Source organism: Mastomys coucha, unplaced genomic scaffold (genome assembly GCF_008632895.1).
Source record: "Mastomys coucha isolate ucsf_1 unplaced genomic scaffold, UCSF_Mcou_1 pScaffold12, whole genome shotgun sequence".
NCBI classification, from domain to species: Eukaryota; Metazoa; Chordata; class Mammalia; order Rodentia; family Muridae; genus Mastomys; species Mastomys coucha.
This window is the reverse complement of record NW_022196894.1, coordinates 52,724,429-52,748,032: the sequence shown is the minus strand read 5'-3', so window position 1 is coordinate 52,748,032 and position 23,604 is coordinate 52,724,429. Positions and strand designations below refer to the sequence as shown.

At 36.8% G+C, this 23,604-nt stretch overlaps 1 protein-coding gene and 1 non-coding gene across 2 annotated transcripts in view; both read left to right on the top strand.

Moving 5' to 3' along the window:
• Zpld1 (zona pellucida like domain containing 1) overlaps positions 1-23,604 on the top strand; it is a 59,305-nt gene that overhangs the window by 6,811 nt on the left and 28,890 nt on the right. The window contains exon 3 of the mRNA XM_031364714.1: positions 10,737-10,850. Within this exon, the coding sequence (XP_031220574.1) occupies positions 10,745-10,850 (106 nt within the window). The 5' untranslated portion in view covers positions 10,737-10,744. The remainder of the gene's footprint in view (positions 1-10,736; positions 10,851-23,604) is intronic.
• On the top strand, positions 13,488-13,591 carry LOC116086648. Its single transcript, XR_004117028.1, has one exon. It is a non-coding gene; the product is annotated as a U6 spliceosomal RNA (small nuclear RNA).

Sequence of the window (23,604 nt, the reverse complement as noted above, 5' to 3'; positions counted from 1 at the left end):
CCCAACTCTGGCTATCACAAGGCTGTAAGTTCACTAGAGTTATGCTTATCCCACCCAGACTCTAAACCTCATAAGCCATCTATTATCTTAACAGGTATAACTTAAGTTGTAATACTATAATACTGTCTCTGTCAGAACCTGGCATGTCAACCTTGACAGTATTGACTTTGATCCTGTAAATAAATTAGCCTGATTTCTGTCTCTGTGTTTAACCCAGCTAGTTAAAGAATGAACTGCCATTAAGCAAATTTGTGTGATATAGTTATATAAGCTATTTATTTACTTAATCATGTGGGTCTTTGTTTCATAGATAGGGTGATGCGAAACAATGTGTAAGGTCCTAGAGAGGCTACTGATGAATTATTTAGAGATTACTTACTTTTGAGCTTTCATAGGAGGCATTGCTAATATACAACATTGAACTAACTTAACTGGTAATATTTTGTACAATTCACACACTTATTTCTGATGACCCATTTAAAACAGAAATACAGTTGCTACTTAAAAGTCAGAGATAATAATTATTTCTTTTTAATGAGGGGTTCATTTAGTTGAATTTAGAGTAAAGATTTGATACAGTAGTCAACTTTAGTCATCTGTGAATGATTTTTAAACATTAGTAAAATAAAACCAAATCATGTTTACTAAGATTAAGCAGAGTAGGAGAGATAGTTTGGTGGGAGAAGGTACTTACTGTCAACTTTGATGACCGGAGTTGGATCAAAGAAAGCTGTGTGGAAGAGGGTGTACCCCTGTAAGTTATTCTCTGACCTCCATCATACACCTGGATTGACTCTCAAACATACTCCCAAGACTCATTCCCATCTTACCTCTCTCTCTGTGTCTCTCTGTGTCTCTCTGTGTCTCTGTCTTTGTCTCTGTCTCTCTCTTTCTCTCTGTGTGTCTTTGTGTCTATCTCTCTGTGTCTGTGTCTCTCTGTCTCTGTCTCTGCCTCTCTCACACACACACATACATACACACACTGAGTAAACATAATGAAAATGTTAAATTGCAGGTTCTTTTTGAGTTCAACACTTACCTTAAATAACTTCGGTGTAAAATGATACTTGCTTCAACTAGCTATAACTCCAATGGATCTCAGTTTCTTTCCTGCTCTTCATTTTACCACATGTATGTTACCGAATGGTGCTGAGCGCAAACAACTAAATTTGCAATTTTAGAAGTACTTTGGTAACTGATTCTTACTTCTCATCATTCAGATTATTCATAAAAACCATGCATTAGTCACTTGCCATCAATTCTTATGACTAACAGGTAAAAGTGGTTTGTTTGCTCCCTCGGTAATATTCAAAGGGAGGCCACAAAATGTATTATCTCCCCCAAAACAACTTAACAAATAATATAAGAACCCAGGAACAATAATGAGCACAGGACTAACTATGCATTTTAGGCAAAATAAAATATTACTACAAATTACCAGTGGCCTATTTTATTTTGTGAATATTGTTTCCTGAAGCCATTCAAGGAAAAACACCAAAATTGTCATAGGAATGAGACATTAAATAAACATGCAGCCAATGGCAATACACTTTCTTATATAATTTAAACTTTACTATTATATTGTTGTGCTATGTTATGCTGTGTTATGTTTTATGTTATGTTATATTATATTATATTATATTATAGTATTACCTGGAAGGAAGAACCAAGCCTTTCCAAAGTGAGAGGACTAGTGCATTCTTCAGCACTGTGGAGAGGCTGTTTCTTGGGATGAAAACATGTAGATAGAGTCTTCTGCAGGTACCATCTACATCAACTTTCAGGGTAGAAAGAAGCAGGACTCCAGAGCCTTCTGATGTAGTGAAGTCTGATTTTGTATAATGGGTATAGGTGGTTTTTCTCCTGCAGCTGCTAAGCTTCCTAGATTTAAAGTCTCTCTTTAGGTTAACATCATTCTGTAGCCTAATATGTCATACTTGAGGTAATGGTCATAAGTTAATTTTGTAAATTTGACAGACCATACTGATAATTAGTACAGAAGAGAGGAAGACTCCAAACCCAATGTTAGGTTTATACAGAGATTCTTTTCTTTGTAATTGTGACATGTATATCACATTCTGGGAAATAGATAATGTACCAAGAAATATCTGTTGAAAGCTAGGAGAAGGCTATTAGATGCCTCGACTACATTTTTTTTTTTAAATAAGAAATCTATCATTGCACATAGATTATGCACTCTAAGTTAATATCTAGATTCTTTACTATTGTTAACACATGATGGTGAAACTAAAATATTTTCCCTTTGATCCAAAACTTCCTAAGATCATAAACAAATATTGTATACATTAATGTCTGTCACATCATACTGACATATACTCTCAACAAATTCAACCACAATTACCACAAACTACATGAACAGTCTTCCTATTATTCTAGTTATGGGTTTCATTACTATATAAATGTGGACACAATTCAAGCTGACTTACTTTCATTGAGTTTAATTTCAACATAACTGTCACATACAATTACATTTAGTGTAAAAATTTAATAGTATTTTTATTTATGTGTATGTGTGTGCGCAAGCATACATGCACATGAGCATGCATGCACATATGTATGTTCTATCAGTTGGTACATGGATGTCGGAGGACAATATTTTTTAAGATTCTGCTTTCTTATACTATGCTGGTCTTGGGATCAACTCAGGTTGTCAGGTTTGGCAGCAAGTGCCTTTGCACTGATAAGCCATCTCACCAGGACAACATTCATGTTGTGTGAGACATGGCACACATTGATATGTTGGAAAATACATTCCAAGATTTTTAAGAATTAATACTCAATAAAATGTAGAAATCCCCCAAATTATCCTTCCAGATCTTAAGTTTAAATTTTACTTCTAGAATTTTGCAGTCGTTGATAGGTGTTAATTTTTCAAAGGGAACATTTTCAGTCTTGATCTGATTAACTCTCAGCCCTTTCATTCAATGTCAGAGTGGATTCCTCAAATCAGCTCTTCCTGATGTTCCCAGCTAAACTGCAGTATTTCATTAGACTTTCCTGAAGGATTTTTTTATGTTTCTTCTCCCGCATTATAAAATGTATTTGCAAACATCTTCTTACATGTATGATTATTTATATGATGGTGATCCACTCTTTAGTTTATAAACTCTGTGAATGCAAGTACCATGGCTACTTTGCTCATGACTGGACCTAAGGAACTCTGGGTGTTAAACTTAAATGAAAATGTTTGATAATTACTTGTAATAAGCAAAGAGTGAATGAATTGTTGTAAAAGTTTAAAATAATGAAAAAAATCTTATTAAGTCTTGTTTAGCAAGACAAGGACACTTTATGTTAAAGTGCTGGCTCACAGGAGCCTGATATAGCTGTCTCTTGACGAATACAGATGTGGATTCTAGCAGCCAACCATCAGACTGAGCATGGGGACCTCAATGGAGAAGTTAGAGAAAGGACTGAAGGAGCTGAAGGGCTTTACAACCACATAGGATGAACAACAATATCAAACAACCAGACCTCCCAGAGCTCCCAGGGACTAAACCACCAACCAAAGAGTACACATGGAGGGACACATGTCTCCAGCTGCATATGAAGCAGGAGATTGCTTTATCTGGCATCAGTGGGAAGGGAGGCCCTTGGTCCTGTGAAGGCTCGATGCCCCAGTGCAGGGGATGCTAAGGAACTAAGGTGGGAAAGGGTGAGGGGGAGAACCCTCATAGAATCAGGGGAAAGGGGGGATGGGATAGTGGATCTGCAGAGGGCAAACTGAGAAGGGATATAACATTTGAAATGTAAATAAAAACAACCACTAAAAGTATATATGTGCATAACTGGATTAACTAAGGCATGCAGTTATATTTCAATCATTTTAAACCATTGGCATAAATATATTTTTGATTATCAAGAAATTAGTTCCTGTTATCCAGCACTTGGATGCCAGCAAGTGCTGGCTGACAGGAGCCTGATATAGCTGTCTCCTGAGACGCTATGACAGTGCCCCACTAATACAGAAGTAGAGGCTTATAGCCATCCATTGGACTGAGTACAGGGTCCACAATGAAGGAGCTAGAGAAAGGATCCAAGGAGCTGAAGGGTTTGAGGCCCCTTAGGAGGAACAACAATATGAATCAACTAGTACCCTCAGAGCTCCCAGGGACTACCACCAAGCAAAAAGTTCACATGGTGGGACTCATGGCTCCAGCAGCATATGTATAGCAGAGGATGGCCTAGTTGGTCATCAGAGAGAGGAGAGGCCCTTGGCCCTGTGAAGGCTCTATGCCCCAGTGTAGGGGAATGCCAGGGCCAGTAAGCAGGAGGGGATGGGTTGTTGAGCAGGGGGAGGGGGAGAGAACAGGGGTTTGTTTTTGTTTTTGTTATTGTATTTTATTTTATTTTGGAGGGGAACCTGGGAAAGGAGATATTGTATGATATGTAAATAAAGAAAACATCTATTGAAAAAAATAAAAATAAAAAAAAAAAGAAGGAAACAGGAAGGGACCTGATGGTTCTTATGCAGCCACTGTGTATAAAACTGGAGAGCTGATTGGGGGTGGGAGCACTGTATAATGAAGTCCTTGACTTCAGGACCATGCAAAAATGAAAAACAAGAGCATACTGGAGGAGTCAGGTTTATAACAAAAAAAAGAAAAAAAAGAAATGAGTTATAGGCACCTGGAATATCATTGTATCCTTGTCATTGGCTGACCCCTTTGTTGTATCCTATGGTAAATATTTGGTAGATCATCTCTATTAAGAAAGAAATATTTCATTCTGTAATAATCATACTAATAGTCAATTTTCTAATTAGAGGGAAGTGATTCTATATGCTAATAAGCCAAAATTATTATTTTATTGTTAATTGGTTATTATTATATTCCATGTAAAATGGGAAAAGTCAATATACTAGCATAGCTTCAAAGCTCATTCAGAATGATAAAGTATACAAATATCTTACAAAAAACTTGATGAATTCTTAAGAAATAAAGCTTTCAAAGTGATTTAATTCAACCTGTCAGTTCACTTACTCCCCTCAAACTATGGTACAGAATAAAAGTTCACTTATTCCTCTTAAGGTACAGAGTTATAAACCAAAATGTTATAAATTAAATACTGTTTGTTAGTTAATTACTGGTTGATTTGAGGAAACCCTCAGCTGATAGACAAATGAAGGAGATTGCAAAGGAAATAAATGAACACTCCCTCTGTGCCAGCTAATACTGGCAGAGGTTTTTCTCATAGGAGCAGCCTTTAGCTTTCATAGTTCCTTGTGGTACATACATCAGCAGATTCAGAACCATAACATTTTGCAATGTGCTCTTGATGGCAACACAGGCTTTCCTTTTTCTTTGGGGCACGATTCTGAAACTACATTGTCATTGTGAGTTTCATTCTTTGTTTAGCAAGACCAGGACATTTTATGTTAAAGAATATCTATGTGCATAATAGTGGATGTTTCAGTTTAAGGTTTTATATTTTCATTTTCATGTATATGTTGCCTCTAGTGTCCAAGCATAATAGAAATAAACAATATAGAGCTTTAGTCTAGACATTCTGTCAAAACCGTCTTTCTTTATTAAAACATGATGGTCTCCAGCACTCCAGCACTTTCTAAACAGTGATTCTGCAGGGTGAGCCAAGGCATTCTGGTTTTTTTTTTTTTTCCTAGTGGGAAGACTGTAGCAGGATTCATAACTCAACAAGACAGTAGCTTCCCTGGAAAGCATCAGTGACTTTTTACCTAGGTCCTGATGCTTTCTTCTGAGAAGGGAGAGGACCTTCATTTCCTTACCTCATTCTTCGACGTAGGTTGAAATACATGCATTTATCTCCTATCTTTCCCTGGAAACACTGGTATCCAGCCAATTTAAAGCTGCTTAGACTGTTTAAGATGCTCGATGTGGAGGAGGCCGTGATGGATGTTGCAGAAACTTTGGGATGTGCCTCTGCCAGCTGGACACTGCATTCCTGTAGGGAAGCTAGAGCTAAAAAGTAGGGCAGTAGAGATGTCTCGGGCATCAGCGATGCTGAAGAGCACATTGCAGAATTTTGTGAATCGTGTGTGTGTGTGTGTGTGTGTGTGTGTGTGTGTGTGTGTGTGAGTTTGTGTGAATATATGTGTGTGTATACATTTATGTTAGTGCCTCTGTGTGTGTGTGTGTGTGTGTGTGTGTGTGTGTGTGTGTGTGCATTAAACACCAAACTTGTACTGATTATGCATTTGAGGAAGTTATATTCAGCTACATTTTCCTCTTTTGCTTTCAGCTATATAATCTAAAACATATGAAGCCCATACAATTTAGAACGCATGGGCTTTGATAAGCTATTGTACTCATTTGTCTTTGCAAAGTTATTTCTTAGGTACAGACAAAGGTATTTCCAGGAATGTTCGATCCCTTCACTCCCCACACTCAATTATCAGGTCACAGGGGTGGTAGCGATGGTCCCCCTCAGGTCTCAGGGGTGGTAGTGATGGTTCCCCACAGGTCTTAGGGGTGTTGGTGGTGGTACACACTCCCCCCAGGTAACAGGGGTGGTAGTGATGGTGTCCCCCTCCAGGTCTCAGGGGTGTTGGTGGTGGTACACACTCCCCCCATGTCACAGGAGTGGTGATACTACTTTATATTTCTAGGCACTACTTAGTATTCACATTTTCATATACCCCCCCAAAGCTGATAGAGCTTTTTAAGGTGTCTGTTATTTCTAGAGAATAATTTATGCCCTAAAAAAAAGTTTTGTTTTTTTTTTTTAATTTGGGTACTATTTAAATAAAAAAAAGAAGTATTAGATAGAAGAGCTGGTTGTTTGTAACTTGGAGCTGCTCATGTGGATTGATGGTGTGTCTCTGATGACATTACATTCACTTTCAGCACTCTGTCCCCACTTACTCATCCCTTACTCTTCGTATATTTTTACCCCATAGTGTTTGTCACGTACATATTTTATATTGTACTCATAGATTGTTTTTTATTTCTTTTACTAAAATATCAGTCCTGTGCAAGCTTTTTCCTATTGCTGTCTCATGCTTCTCTTACAGCACCAGTTACGTGAAAACAGTTGCTAATTATTTGATAAATTGATAGAAGAAAAATATGCCACTGGTTAAGTGTACTTTGTGAATACTACATTTTCATTTGGTTTGGTGCCATGTGCATCGTGCTTTGGACTTGTATGACACACAATGACTGCAGTAGTTTCTAGAATCTTTGAGAATAAATCCTGCTACAAGCTGGATGTTTTGCCCTGATCTGGTTTCATAAAAATTCACATTCTTTATTTTCTTTCCCCCAAGAATAAAGAGAATAAATTGCACATTTGGTTAAACCAAATGTATGTATGAAGTGCTTAAAACATTCTGGTACACAGTTGGCCCTTATAATCCATTTGTGTTTTCATTAAGTCACTTTGCAAAAAGAATAATATTCTTCATGCTCTCACTGACTTAAATGAAATAGAGTTATGGAAATTATGTAGATATTAAGAAATGTTTTACCTCAATCATAAGACTCATTTTGCTCAGGGCATATATAAACATACATTATTAATATAATTTACTTTTTGTAAAGTAGCAAGACATTAATTATATTTATTGAACAAACCCAAATGAAATCAAACCATAGTGCAAACATTGCAAGGGTCAAGCTGAATTCTGAATTCTCCATTGCCATTTCCTAAGTCTGTGACCCTGTGTAACTCAATTAAGTCTTATGCGTGGGTAACAGCAAATCCCTACTGGCAGCTGAAGACTAAGCAGAACTCTATGTTCAGAACATACCAAGTTGAAGGAAAAATAAGTTTTAAACTATGATATTATAATGAAATCTGGAATATGGTGTTTATGAAAGAATTGTATCATGTATACAAAGTTTAATAAGAAGCAAGAATTTACTTTTCATTTCAAATTTAATCTTAAGTAAGCAAATTAGAAAACAAACCTATGAAAAACTTCATATTTTAAATGAAAATTGTAATATGGTAAATATTGATATGTGGGAAAACCATTCAGCATAAGGCTTCCTTTGTGTTGTTAATACCTATTAGTACAATGTCAGAAATGACAGGGTGCTTTTGTTAAGTTGACTTTTACAACTTCTTCTCTTTTTTTTGAAACAAAATATTATGTAGCCAGCCTTAAATTCATGACGATTTTCCCCTTTAGTCTCCTGATTTCTAGGATTATACATGTATAGTACCACAGTTTCTGTCTATTATGAATAAAGCAGTGTAATATCAAAGTTTTTTGTGTGTTTACAATTTAGAGATAATAAGGTCTTAAGATCATCATCTTGGGTTAGAAATGACAAATCTATCAAATGGCTAAGAAGAACCTGAATCCATATTTGCTAACATAAAGAGTTAATGTATTTTCTCTTAGAGTGCACTGCCTTTTGCTTCTGCCGCCTTCTTCATTAAAAAAAAAAAAAAAACTGTGGAGAGTTTTAATCGGTAGGACGATGCTGTAGCATTTGTGCAAAACATTAAGAAGGATGTTGAGTGGTCTGTTTTGGACAATCTCAGATTTGATGTGTAGTTGAGAGGCAAACATTTTACTACTGTCCTTAGTAGTCTGGTTCAGTTAGCTGGAGTATTCATCCATATTTGAAAACACGGAGTGTCTCATATTATGTTTTTTTTCCACAATGAGAGGAGGGGGCCTTCCTCAGAAAGCCCGTATCTGTTTTCAAACTTGTATCAGTAGGACAAAATTTATTAATTTGCAGAAAGAAAGATCTGCTAAATATTATAAACTTTGAAAACGCCAAGATCCTGAATGAAAATGAGAATGACAGCTGACTTATTCACTAACTGTTGATATTTAGGTAACACATGCAGCAGACGTGCTATCAGAAAACACTGCAAACAGAACTGTGGGAATGGAATTGCATTTTCTTCATTAGGTTTTTTTTTTTTTGTCAATTAAACTCCCCAAGACTTAGTTTTTCTCTTCTAAATGTAAAGTAATGACCCCAACCTCATCTACTCATTAAAGAAATATAAATGAGAGGTACAGGTGAAATTCTGCCACACCCATGTATAGAGTGCATGCTTGGGAAGTTGTGTTTTGCTTCTGAAAAACAAAAGGTTGATGTTTCAGTCTAATAAAAATAATCTAACCAGATAAAATTCCTGGCTATGGATTGATCAACCATACTATTTTTGTGGGGGTGGGGTGGGGTACAGAAAATAGTGTGGAGTTCTGAGTTTCCAGTATTTTGTGGAGCTTAATAGGATCCATAGTAGTAAGGGTGTGGCAGTTCAGCGTCTCATTCAGACTGTACTGCTCTTTTTCCTAGCCATCTTCCAGAGCCTACAAAAGAAGGGCTTGTTCTGTTCTATTTTAAGTGTCTTGAGGACCTAGACTGTGGTGATGTATATGTGGCCAGCAAAACCCAGGCTATGGGGCAGCTATTCCTGTGAGCCCTTTGTTTATGGTGTATAACACGGAATCAGAAGACTTGTCCTCACAGATGTCATAAGGAGGCATTGTGACTGAGATGTGGTAACACCAAAGGAAGGATGCTCCTGTTGAATTATTTGTTCAGTCTATTTTTGAGAGTAAAATCATGCCTTCCTTTCCCACATCCTCACCAAAGTGACTCTGTTCACCATAAACTTTTTGTTTTAAAATGATGTTTCAAAAGAGAGGCACATTTCCTTCCTTTTATTGAAGACTTAGTAAATCATACAAGGCAGATCTTTAAAGGCAGTTCAAACATTGTTTTTACCCCCAAAGCCCAAGCTTTTAAAATGCACTTGATTGAGTAAACATTTATGCTTTTAATTTTTTTTTTTGCCTTTTATGTGTAGTCACAAACCACTAACTGAAATGATGTTTTTTTTTTTTCTCTCTCTGCTCCCTTCCTCTCTTTTCAGTGTACAAACTATACTGTGGGAATAAATTGAACATTTCTGGAAGCCATTTTAACTTCATCAGGCCAATAAAAGCTCATCCAAGAAAACATTATTGAACATTCAGTCAATGCCCATTTCGTTTTCAAACCCACATTGGCATCTTACAGAACAACTTCCTTTACTTTATCCTAGGAATTCAGTGTTTTTATGCAAAGCTTTTAGTCTTCATATCCCATTAAGGAACAGGCATTTACTGGAGCAACTACAGAGTTACTCACACACATACAGCTTTCCTAGTTTTTTTTTTTTTTTTTTTTTTTTTTTTTTTTTTTTGCTTGATTTCTCTGTTTCCAGAGAAAGTATTCCTTCCACAAACCATTGATTCTTGAGACAATGCCATAGTCTAGAATTGCTTTGTTGAAAGAAGGAAAACTTCTGATGTTATTTGGTCATTGATAATATTCTCAGAATGATGCACTGAATGCTTGAAAATACTAGACTGTTTGTGCACTAATATCATACATGAACTGCTGCCTCTAAGTTTTCTCATTTGTTTAGCTGCATGAGTTAGCTGTGTGAACTGGCTAGATATTGGGTTGAGTTCATCCTATTTACAACATGTTACTTTCTTTTTCATGCTTCATATAACTTAGAATCAGTTCTCCTAGTACAAAGACATAACAGTTTTACCATTATCAAACTGAAGTCAAGGAAATGAAATAATCTTGTATCAAAAAAAAAAAAAAAACCATCCTGCCCTCACATTTTGTGATTACTTTTTATGGATCCCAGGCTTTGACTGTATAGCCATAAGTTGCTTATCTGACAAAAGGTTGAGATGTACTTCAGTCTTTTCAGTAAGAAAGAACGATGTTAATGATGTGTACATGCTTGTTACTCTTCCTTAGGTTTTGCCATGGAACGAATATGGCTGCTGCTCCTTCTAGTGATTAGAGTGGCTCCCGGTTCTGCTCAGTTCAACAGTTACAACTGTGATGCCAACCTCCATAGCAGATTTCCTGGTGAGTCTGACCTTCATCTAGTGTCTAATTACTTCTGGAAGGAAGAGTTATATGCGAATGGTCAATCATCTAAATACGTAGAGAAAATGAGGTCTATCCCTTTATATTAAGTGGGTATTAGCAAATGGAAGATGAAATCAAGACACGTGTTTCTGGAATTTCAACTTATATTCATATTAACATCCAGAATGGTCAACAAAATTAATAATATCATAATGACTGTTTACAAATGTAAAAAATATTGGCCAATGGACAATCGATTGCGTCTAATTTCCTTCAAAATATTTGCCTAATCAATGATTTTTTCAGCATAATTAATGCAGACTTTTAATACTGTCTTTACATGTGAATATATTTATGTGGGAGTCATATCTAATGAAATAATTGTGAAACATTGTGTGATACTTCTAAAATACTGTTTCAACAAAATGTTTGTCATCATCAAAGTGGTACAGGTCAACTTTCGAAAGAATTTCATAAAAAACTATCAATATAATAGTTGTGAAATTTGGCCATATCAGTGGGTAAATACCACAGGTTAATAAAGTAGCATATAATAAGGAGGTATTCTATACTTAATGTAAGTATCATTATCCGTTTGCTAGAGTTGTGTCATCTACAGTCCATATTTAAAAAGTTAAGGTCAGAGAATCAGAAAATGGTTTTTTCAAGTACATCATGTGAACTTCAAGATTCTGCGTTCTTCATCCTGGCCAAACTCCCATTTTTGGAAGATGTGAGAGCAATAAACTGGAATAGAGCAGTCGGTAGATGGTTTCATTTATTGAAGTGATAGTTTTGCATGAGAATCAAGCCTGGAGTGTGGCCAAATGGTTTCATAAACTCAGATCTATTGTCTGGGCTCTTCTTCTCTGAGGCAAAATCATTGTAGCAAATGCTCAAAGGTGAATCTGTAGCCTGTGTGAAGGTGATGCTTTAAAAGCACCGAGTGTCACAAAGGAATTCTCTTTAAAATTCATCCTTAGAATGGATAACTTCAAACCTACACATAAGTAAGATTATTTAAAAAATATACACCCTCAAATTTACAGATTGATTTACTGTGCACATTTGTAATTTTTGACCCATCTCTTCTTTCCACTCCTATTTCTGACTTATTTAAAAGTAAACTTATTTTTCATGCTTTGGTGTGCATATCTAATAGAAATAACTTTAAAAATCATTAAACGTTATGGACATAACTAACACATTTATTAATCCGTTGATATGCTTTAATGCCCAGCCACGTTGCCTCTAATTTGGTCATTGGTTCTGTACTATAGAATCTATAGGATCCTGACAACTCTGGATTCAGCTGAGTGCAAGTCAGAGTGGCTGTCAGCATACTCTTCTTGCATACCCTGAGAACTAATTAAAGCTGCACTTTTGAGTAATTTATGTTCAGTTGTTTTGGCAAGAATGTTCTCTGTTATAATATGTAAGGGAAATTTTCTTACTTTATTTTGTAGGCAGAATAGAGACACTGAATCCTTTTTAAACATGTTTTTTTTTGACAGGTGTTATATGGTCTGTTTTGTTTCATGAAGACATGTTTGAAAAAGAGTCAAGTTAGAACAGATTACAGGCAGAGAGAAAAATTATGAAGTTCCTGGCAGTGGGGGTAATAGAAGGAGACATCTTTGTTAAGAGAAATGTTTGTGTTGGACTCAGCGGAGCGTGAGATTGATTTGATTTGGGAGAGAAAGGGAAGGCTAGATGGTGTTTTGCCTGCGGGCAACTGGTGTTGATGCTGTTAACTAATGTGGAACATAAAAAACACTGTGTGATTTAAAAAGAAAGTTAGGGGTCTGGAAAGAATGGGTTAGGGAACTTTTTGGAGAATGGAGAGTGGCATTGTCTGTCCCCTAGCAGGAGAGGAAATCAGTAACATAATGGAGAAAGAGAGTACAGAATGTTATAGGCAGGGGTGCAAGGCTGTGAGTGTAAGAATTGCTTTTATTTGTTTGTTTATTTAGGAGAGAAGAAAAAATAAAGACACAAACAGAGAAGGGCAGAGGCACTGATTGTGTTCCCCAAATCAGGCAGTGAGAGGTAGCCTATGTGAGACCCAAGAGACCAGAGGGCTTGATAGGGTAGTTTGGGCAGGCCTACCTGGGTAGGTATAGGGGCTGGCTCACTTCTTCCACAGATTGTTCAGCACAGACAATCTGGCTGATGTAATTCTATGTCCCTCCTCTTCTTCCTCTCCCTCCTCCTCCTGTTCCTTCACTTCTTCCTCCTCCTCCTTCTCCTCCTTTTCCTCATTTCTTCTTTCATGCTTATATATTTTTTCTTTTAATTGCTTTATAAAGTAATTTTCATACATTATATTCTGCTCATGGTTGTTTCTACCCCAACTTCTCCCCAACTTCTTCCCAACTTCTTCTACCCCAACTTACCACAGGCCCACTCACCTAATGCCACAGCCATTCTTTTTCTAAGTGGAATATAATGTGTTGATTGACAATAAAGTAATTAGGACAAAAGATTTTATTTCTTCTAGGCTATAAAATGAAGAACTATGTTAAAACATTCATTTATAATGGTTAATAGTGTATACTGACAACTGAAAACAAAACTAGTTTGAGTAACTGTGGGATCCATTACCTCACCCTAAGTACCACAATCTGTATTTATGTGCTCACTTCGGCAGCACATATACTAAAATTGGAATGAAACAGAGATTAGCATGGCCCCTGTGCAAGGATGACACACAAATTCATGAAGCGTTCCATGTTTTTGACAATCCAGAGACTGCCCTTCCTGGGGATCCATCTCATATACAATCACCAAACCTAGATGCTATTGTGGACGACAAGTGCTTGCAGACAGGAGTCTGATATAGCTGTCTCCTGAGAGGCTCTGACAGTGCCTGACAAATAAGGAAGTGGATGCTCACAGCTATACATTGGACTGAGCACAGGGTCCCCAATGAAGGAACTAGAAAAAGGACCCAAGGAGCTGAAGGGGTTTACAGCCCCATAGGAGGAACAACAATATGAACTAATCAGTACTCCCAGAGTTCCCAGGGACTAAACTACCAACCAAAGAGTACATAAACATGATAGAACTCATGGCTCCAGCTGCATATGGAGCAGAGGATGGCCTAGTTGGTCATCAATGAGAGGAGAGGCTCTAGGCCCTGTGAAGGCTCTATGCCCCAGTGAAGGGGAATGCCAGGGCCAGGAAGCAGAAGAGAGTGGGTTGGTGAGCAGGAGGAGGGGGTAAGGTATAAGGGTTTTTATGGAGGGGAAGCCAGGAAAAGGGAGAACATTTGAAATATAAATAAAGAAAATATCTAATTTAAAGAAAAAACAAAACAGAAAAAATCTATATTTACACAAGACAAATGAACTTGATGTAGGTTTATGATTAATAATAACTGACCTTGTGAGTTTGCTTTCTTCCAGAGTCCATTATTCCATTAAAAAGTTCAATCAGGGGTTGAGAAACCGCACCTACATAGTAAAGAAGAAAACACACTTGGCATTGAATAAGCATTAATCTCAGGAAGTCATATGTACCATGTCAAAGACATGCATAGTGCAAAGAGTAAAGGATTTCTGCACTCTTAACCTAGCCAAGTGAAACAGACATAGCATATGTTTTTAGAACAAACAACAACTGTCATTTGTATAAGACTGCTAGTAATGTATCCTAACTTTACCTGGCAGTTGGCTGCTTGTGTTAACTTATAAGGTTTATTCAGGGGGAAAGCCATCTTCTCATATGTTTATAACAGTATCCTTGACATTTGAAGCAAGGTTTGCACTAAAGGCAAGGTAAGCCTCTCCTTCTCACAATGTCTAGAAGAGAGGGATGGTTCTGTTCTCTCTCTCCCCTCTCCCCCCCGTCTGTCTGTCTCATATATAAAGATATCCCTGGGTCATAAGGGTTAACCACATATTATCTACTTTTCTCTAGAGAATTTGTATACATTTCAAGAAGAACATAAAATACAATTCTAAGTTATTTAAATAAAATCCCCTGCAAAGAGGGAGGAAGAATTCTCTAATTTTCAACAGAGAGAACAGATTAAAATTCTTGTTTCAGTCATGGTGACACTGTCATTGGTGGCATATGCCAGAACTTTCCAAATGTACATACCTTTTTTTTTTGAAATTTTTTATTAAATATTTTCTTTGTTCACATTTCAAATGTTATCTGCCTTCCTGGTTTCCCCTTCAGAAACCCATTATCCCATTCCCCTTCCCCATGCTTCTATGATGGTGATCCTCTACCCACCCACCCACTCCTGCTTCCCTGTCCTGGCATTCCCCTGCACTAGGCTTCAGAGCCTTCACAGGACTAAGGGCCTTTCATTTTATTGATGTCTGACTCCTATACAGTCACCCACACACACATCCATGGTTAAAATTGAAAATTTGTATTAAAGGAAAAAAAAAACTCCTAAAACCCAAATAAAGCAGAAGTCTCGGGAGGGGCTTTAGGTTTTTATGAGTATTGCTTCATATCCTTTCTTGGTTTGCAGGTTGTTTGCAGAAAGAACAGAGTGAGCAAATAAAGCCTAGAAGTTAATTGCTCATTGCCCTTTGGCTTCCATGTCTGAATCAGAGATTTTCTTGGGGTCATTAGGAGCCCCAGGATCTACTCCAATCCTAAGCACTGTGATGGAATGACAATGAGTCTGGCAAGAGAGAGAGGACCATCTAAATGCAAAGCAATGTTAATAAAGATGGGAATTATCATCTTGCCCTATCTGACCTCTGGTGTTTCAGGACACTGGAGTTATTTTCTCTAATTCCCATGGCATTTATTCTTGGGTGGAGATAACCACCATGTTAAATTTAAAGAAATACCACCTAATTTTAAAAGTAGTGATCTCTTTGCTACCCTTGCTAGTGTCAAGGAGCAGACTTCGGATCCACCAAGATGCTGCTTGCACACTTCTCAGACTAAACTCACAGGTGACTTTTGGATACTAAAATCTATTTTTTGGACAGACTAAGATTACAGACAGATAAAAGCACTGTCCTTTGAGATTGAGGGATACCTTTTAGAATCAGCCTCTGATTTAGAAGGGAGTAGAGGGGAAAGGTTAGACAAGATTTATAGCCTTGTGAAGAAGTTTGTAATGATAAAGGTACAAAGAGACACTGGGGATTAGAACACTTACGTTCTGAAACTATCGTAGGGTGAACTAAACCCTGGGAAAGTTGATGCTTCATAACTTTTAACTTGACCTTCTATTCAAAATGACACTAATAACAATAACAGGTTTCACATATTGTTAGGTACATTCCTTTTTTCTTTCTCACAACAAACAAGTAAAGTCATTTTTAAATGTCATTTTGTAGTAGAAAAACAGAATTAGATTTTGTCTATATTTGTCAGGTATATTAGATAGGGGTTCTCTAGAGTCACAGAACTTATGGAATGTGCCTGTATATTAAGGGAACTTAATGTGATGATTTAGAGTCTGTGGTCCATTTAACCAAAAAATGCACAGTTGTGAATGGGAAGCCCAAAATCTAATAGTTGCTCAGTCCTATGAGGCTAATTGTTTCACCTAGTCTTCTGTATGAGCTGGAATCCTGAAGAAGTAGGTTCAAACAGGTGTGCTGGCTAGCAAGTGCAATCAGGCGAAGAAGAGTGAGTCCTTATATAGGCCTCCAGCAGATTGTGTGGAGGTATGTACCAGATTAAAGGTATGTACCAACATACCTGGATCTGAAACTTATTTTGTCCCAGAGATTTGCTTGCCTAAATCTCCTGGGATTAAAGGCGTGTACTATCTTGCCCAGCCCTAAGCTTTTCATTGCTACTATGCCTCAAGATCTCCTTGTCAAGTTCCACGTTAGAAGCCTGTGTCTTCCAGCCTCAAGTTCTAGATCACAGGTGTGCTCTCCATTTCTTGACTGTAGTTCATTCCAGATGTAGTTGACAACCAGGAATACCCATCACATCAGGTTAACAGTTAACAGTGATAAAAAAACAAAAAACAAAACAAAACAAAACAAAACAAAAAAACCCTAGTACTCTTTCTATCAAATGTTGAAGCCCCTGACCTTCAATGACCTTTGGATAGCAAGTTTAAAATGTGATGTCAGGAGGAAGAATCACACATAAAATGTCGCCTCATTAAAGAATAAAAAGCTACATAGTGAGTACATTTGCTTAGCCTTTTCAAGATTTGGTTGATAATGAAACATTTTTCTGGTAATACCCATCAAATATTTCAATGAGCCTGAGTTTCCTGCAGGAAATAAAATGGACAATCATTTCTTCAGTGGGTAGAACTGGCGAGTTCATTTTGTGTTTGGCTTTGCTTAATTGTTCCATTTTTGAGGATCAGGGTGTAGAATCATAATTTCAGGGACTATGTCTGGTCCTCTCTGAAGATAAAGAAAGCCAATTCTCCTGCCTTCCTGATTGGGGCAGGATTTTGGTCTCCTGTTTGTCAAGATGCCTGCTTCCTGCTTTGTAACTGTGATCATAATTATTAAACAGATGAGGCTGAAGAACTGAGCCAGGCATTGAACACCAGTCACAGTCTTATTAATCAACAGTGATACAGCATTATGGAGGAGTTAGAAATTAGTCAACAAGAGCAGCAACTGAATAATTCAGCGTCCACCTCTCTTTAATGGCAAGCTTATTTACTACACGAAAATTGTATTTCCATTGTAAAAGTAAACTTGTATCACCCTCTCCTTTTTTTCTTCCTTAAAATATTTATCAGACTCCTCTGGCTACAAAGGAATGAAAACATTACGTAATTACTCCTCTGTTACGAAAACATTACGTAAATTGTTCTTAAAACCTATGATGATGGTACAAGTTAGTATTATAATATTTATTGTATTAGAGGTCAGTAATTGTCAGGTGAAATTTTCTCTAAGATTTTAACGAGCTCTTCATTGTGTGGAAAATATAGCAGCCAATGTGATTATAAGTCTTCAAGTTTGCCTCAGACACCACATGAATATCTGAAAGCCCAGGAAACAGCAGCTTGTATTTGCTAACGAGAAACAGATGTTGCTATGAAAAAATAAGGTGGTGAGAAACCTGTTCAATATAGAGGGGAAACTTGAATCCCTAATCCACTTTAAATTCTTCATCAGCTGCTGGTATTTTGCGTAGATGAAATATCAATACCCCTGAAGGACTTCTTGCTGTTTTAGTACCAAAGCCTCACTCTTGTATAAAAACTTTGTGAAAGGAAATATAACTTTAAAAACGAGTTAAAGAAACACACACATCTGTTCTCTAGGTAATGACAAAGAGCTGGGGTTTGTAAGCTAGGATAGTATGAAAACCTATCACTTTAATTTTAGAATAGAAGAAATGAAAACATTACGTAAATTGTTCTTAAAACCTATGATGATGGTACAAGTTAGTATTATAATATTTATTGTATTAGAGGTCAGTAATTGTCAGGTGAAATTTTCTCTAAGATTTTAATGAGATTTTCATTGTGTGGAAAATTTTCCTTCTTCTCCAGACACCTGGCTTTTGTTTATGCTGTCAGTTTTGCAACATCACTTCTTTTTAGCACATGTACATCAGCCTCTGAATATATGTGTGATTGTGTTCACATGATCCTTACATCTGAAAAAAACAGTGCCCCTATCTGCTCACAGTTGACTATTCACTCTGTTGTAGGTCTCTAACCCTTCCAGAGTTCCCCATGGGTAGGGAGTAGACACTTCTTTTCAATTCCTTGACCACAATGTACTGTCTTTGATAAAAGCATCACTTCTGGAAACACCACTCCACTAGGCACAATCGTGTTTTGAAGTGACATGTTTTGCCGTGCTTTGTGGAATGGGGTATAAAGATGAGAAAGGGAGACTGGTCCTTTTTAGAGTTCTGTCATGTGCGTTGTTACTGCTGTTTGATTTCATTCAGATTCAAAATGAGATATATTATCAGACTAAGAAAGGATTATGTATGCAAGCACACACACACACACACACACACACACACTTCCTCTTATTGCTTTTATATTTGAAACTTCCCTCTTGCACACTCATGCTTCCTACCAATACATGTTTGGTAGGCATGTTTAGTTTTCCCAGATGAAATTATCCTCAAAGCTTTTGCCCAATCAAAATAATTAGCTGTATCTTAGCAACTGAATTGACTGAGAGACTCCACATGAGCATCATCGGGAGCCTGAGAGAGATGTGAGAAGTACAGGCATCACTTACACCCACATGAAGCAGTGCCTGTATTTTAATGAGTTTCCTAGATAATTCACTTTTTTCCATAAAGTGTAAGAGGTGATACTTAGAGAGCTCATGATGGTCTTGCTGGCTTAATGTATGGAAGCCATCATGTGAGTGCCATGTCATTCCATGACTGGCTGTCTGACACTTGCTGCCATTAGTGATGACAGGCTTCAGCAAATGTGTCAATGGGAAGAGGAAATGATTTGAAAACTATTAGAAGGAAGGTAAGTTAATAAGTTATCAGTACTAACTTAAAAAATAAATAACAATACATACACAAATGTCAAAACCCCATTATTTCCATACTGTTTAAGTTGTTCAGTGTGAAGTCAGATAATAGCTACTAATAAGGTAAGTGATGTTCACTGGAAACTCTGAAGACAGGCATTCTGTCAGGCAGCTGGCAAAGACAGAAATGTGATATGGACAGTCAAGGTGTATCATTCTGTTGCCATATATTTTCTTTGTCTGTGAAACTTAGAACCTATATTAAATAGTTAGAAACCATGAGTGGTTTTGTGTGTGTGTGTGTGTGTGAAAGAATTACAGCAAACATAATATAAGTAAATAGTTGTTAGTATTTCTAGGCAAACTCTGGGAAAAACTAGAAACTTTGATAAGTTTATAATCTAATAGAAAAGAAAATATCCACTCACATATAATATAAAAGTGATTTTATAGCCCTACTCTTAAAAACATTATTGAACAGGGCACATAAGACCCAGAGAAACTAGGTAGTCACACTAAAGGACAACATTGATGCTGCTTTGTCTGTTATTAGATTATTTCTCTTTTTGACTTGAATGTTCTCCCGAGTAACAGTATAGCTCGCTGTTAATAGAGAGAGCAGTTTATAGTCCAGTTAGCAGTTTTGCTCTTTCCTATCTGATAATAGTGTACTCTTATTTTTGACTACCTGTTGTCTGTTTTGTCTTGAGTGTCCCATAAAGACCCCAGCCTCCCCCTCCCAAGAACTAATTCTAACTTTTTACTTTCCCTTAATCCTCTACCTCACAGAATAATTCACTTAGCAATCAGGCCATCACCCCCAGCACCCTCCCCCAAAGGCCTGATTGTGACTGACACCCACTGATCTTTATGCCCTCACCGAATCATTTTCTTCTAGAATTCAGACAGTTAAGATTATGGCACTTTTCACTGACAATCTCTTTCCAAACACATCGACTTGGCCAAGACCATGGTAGATGATGTTTACAGAGTGCTTCCATGTCACCGGGCAATGTTGTAAGTGACTTCCCCCCCACCCCCCATTTTCTTCTCTACTCAGCCACAATCCACAAGTTTCCTCAAATACTGGAGCACTAGCATCCTGATGAGAAAGAAGACTGATGCCTAATAAACACAAGACAGATGTATTTTTGAATGTTTTATTGACACATGGTAGCATTCAGTTTAGACACGATAAAGTCCAATAGCCTCTGGTCTAGAACAAAAGAGATGGCGCTGAGTTTTAGGATCAACTCTAGGGTATCCTACAACTTGAAAACTTAGTAAAGACCCACCTCTAGAATTTCTCTTCACATGCTTATTTGAACCATGGCTCTGCAGTGATCAGTACATACTTGCAGCCAGATTTCAGGATATTGTTATCTTAGTATCAGAAGATAAAATTATATAGATGATGTGATTAATTCCACTGATCCACATTCTTATAATTGAATAATATAGTTTGACAACATTAAGCCTTCTGAATGGCACTAAAAGATGGTGTAGATCTCCAAGCTAAAATGATTAAGATAGGCTGAGAAAGTGTCAGACTGTAACAGGCTAAGAATTTGTGGCTTTAACTGAATGCTGCTGGATTAACACAAAATGACTATAGGATTGTTGAGAGAAAGAACACAGGCAGCTCTACTCATTCAATATATAAATGATGTTCTGCAAACATGGCTGGTAAGTGGGGTCTAGAGACAAAAGTGCAATTACATTTTCAGGGAATGATATTGTACTCGTGGGAAAGAGGTTGTATAATATCTTTATTTACCTATATAGACTAAGCTCCATCATGTCTTTAAATTTATTCAAATGGTAATTATAGTCTATGGACTCCCAAATAGGATACATTTATTTATTTTTTAATACACAAGGAGTTAGATGGTTGGCAGAGTGATGGTACATTTATACCTTGCAGGACTTCAACAAATCTGTTCCAGGCTAAGGCATGGTCACAATGATAGGTGAAAAATATATGCAAGATTGTTTTTTTAACCAGCGTTATTTATTAATATATATTTCAATATTTTAATGAGAAGCTTAGCTTGCCTAAGATCTCAATGAAAAACAGTGGCCTATTGATACTGTAACTGCACACAGACTGTGTAAGCAGGTCTATGGCTTAAATGCACTTGGCACCTTTAAACAGAAAACATTAGAAGTCATCTCCTAGGGACAATCACTGTTTTGTTCTTGTCATTAACTCACAATCATGGGGTTAATACTCAAGTATTGTGCAAGTAAATGTCATCCAGCTAGTCCCTGGCAACCAAAGCTTCCAAGAAATTTAGTTACTGAAAACAAGTGTTATTCACTAGCTGGAAAAATATCTTTCCTTTGATAGCAACTATCCTTTGGCAACTTGAAGTATCTGTTTTTCCCCCTGTCTCAAGGCTTCCCAAATGGTATAGTTGAGCTGAATGGATGGCTTTAGTATCTACAACCAGAGTAAATAAAAAAAGAAAGGAAAAAAAATGTGTTTCTCTGAGGGACAGTGAAAGTCTTAGAAAACCGTGAGAGAATGGATTTGAACAGATCTTTCTTCCTCTGCAAAAGTCCTTTAATTTCTTACCATATCTTCAAGTGGAATCAGCTTGTAGCAAATTCAGCTCCACTGCAGGGTTACAAGGCTTTGGCAGTATAGCAGAAAATGGAAACAAGCTTACATCTGGACACTGAAACCATTTCCATCTGCTAAGGTGAATTCTAAGTAGCAATTAATCCCCTCAAACAGAGGTGCAGAAGTTGAACACTCTGGCTGGCTTAAGTCAAGGAAGGGAAACCTGCCTCTTTGGACATGTATATCAATGTGCATTTCTTTTTAGTATATTTACAATATATAAAATAACATAATCATACTTGTGCACTAAGCATAAATCAAACTCAGAACTCATGAGTAGTTAAATATTCAAGTTAACTTTTAGGTAGACATTTTGTTGTGGTAAAGAGATGGACAATTTTATATGTAAAGTTGCCCAGATCTTAATTGTGCTTGCCATATGGCCTCATTTCCTGATATTTGTTTTGCTTTGTATTTTAAAATTATGATGAAAATGGGACTGCCCAAATTTCAAACACTCAGAATTTATGTCTTTACTCACACAATCCCTTTGGCTTTATATATGTTTCATTCTTTTTTTTTTTTAACATGGCTAACTCCTTCAAAACTAAGCTCAATGCTATCTTCTCCAGGAAGCTATTCTTAGTGCGCTCATCTGGGTTATTTTGTCTTTCTCCGTCATCCCTCATGCACCCTGTCTAATATCTCTGTGAGTCATATTATTGTGCCTGCTTTCCTGAATAAACTGATATAAACAGGACTACTGCTTTAAAAATGCTCAATGCAGTCGATTGCTCCAGTACTTTATACAATTAATTACTCTCTGGAGTGCCTTAGTGAATATAATAGGTTTGGTACCTTCTAGGACATACAGTTTATTGGACAAACATGAAAATGCATGCAAAATTTTAATGGTGCATGACAGCAAAGTGGCATACTTTGTATTTGGAATCAGGGAAGTCTTTGAGAAAAGAAATAATTTGAGATCTGAAGGGTGACTCAGGGTTGCTCAGATTAAGTTTGGGTATGGAAAGAGATAGTACCTTGCTGAGTATTAAAGCATATATGTTGAGATGTGCCAGTGTTAAGGATGCACTTTGGAATCTTGACATTTTTGACCTGAGATACATTTATACAACTCCCTGTTAGATCACTCATTATAAATCTTCCAAATATTCTTTATGCTCCTGTGACAGAAACTTTTTGTCCCAGGAGGTAAACACATTCTAGCATGTATCAATTAGTATAAACCTTTTAAACAAATGGACACCATTTTGCTTAATGAATGTGGAGAGCAGGCATGGTACAAGAGGAGAATGCAGAGTGAGGCAGGTGAAAGACGACAGAGAATCTTGCAGACCTAGTTGACCTGTGAACTTTGGCCTCAATGAAACAACCAGTATTTTAGGCTGTAAATAACAAGCTGATATAGTTGAATTAATAGTACACCAAATATAGTTTATAGATATTCAATAAATGCTTTTTAAATACTCAAAAATGAACTATTTTATTCTAAGGAACAGGAACATTTAAAAATTACGATTGTATTTAAGTGGTTAATGTTGCTTCAGCCCTATGCCTCAGTTTAAGTGTACTTATTATTTTCTATAGTGGCAAAACATATCTTCATTAATTTTATTTTTCCATCCATGAATGTATTATTAGGATTTTGTCAAACACGTAGCCCTACTATTTTTCTTTTGCCCACAAAAAGGTTTTTGGTTATTCCACATAGTTAAAATGAGATTGAAATTATTATCAAATA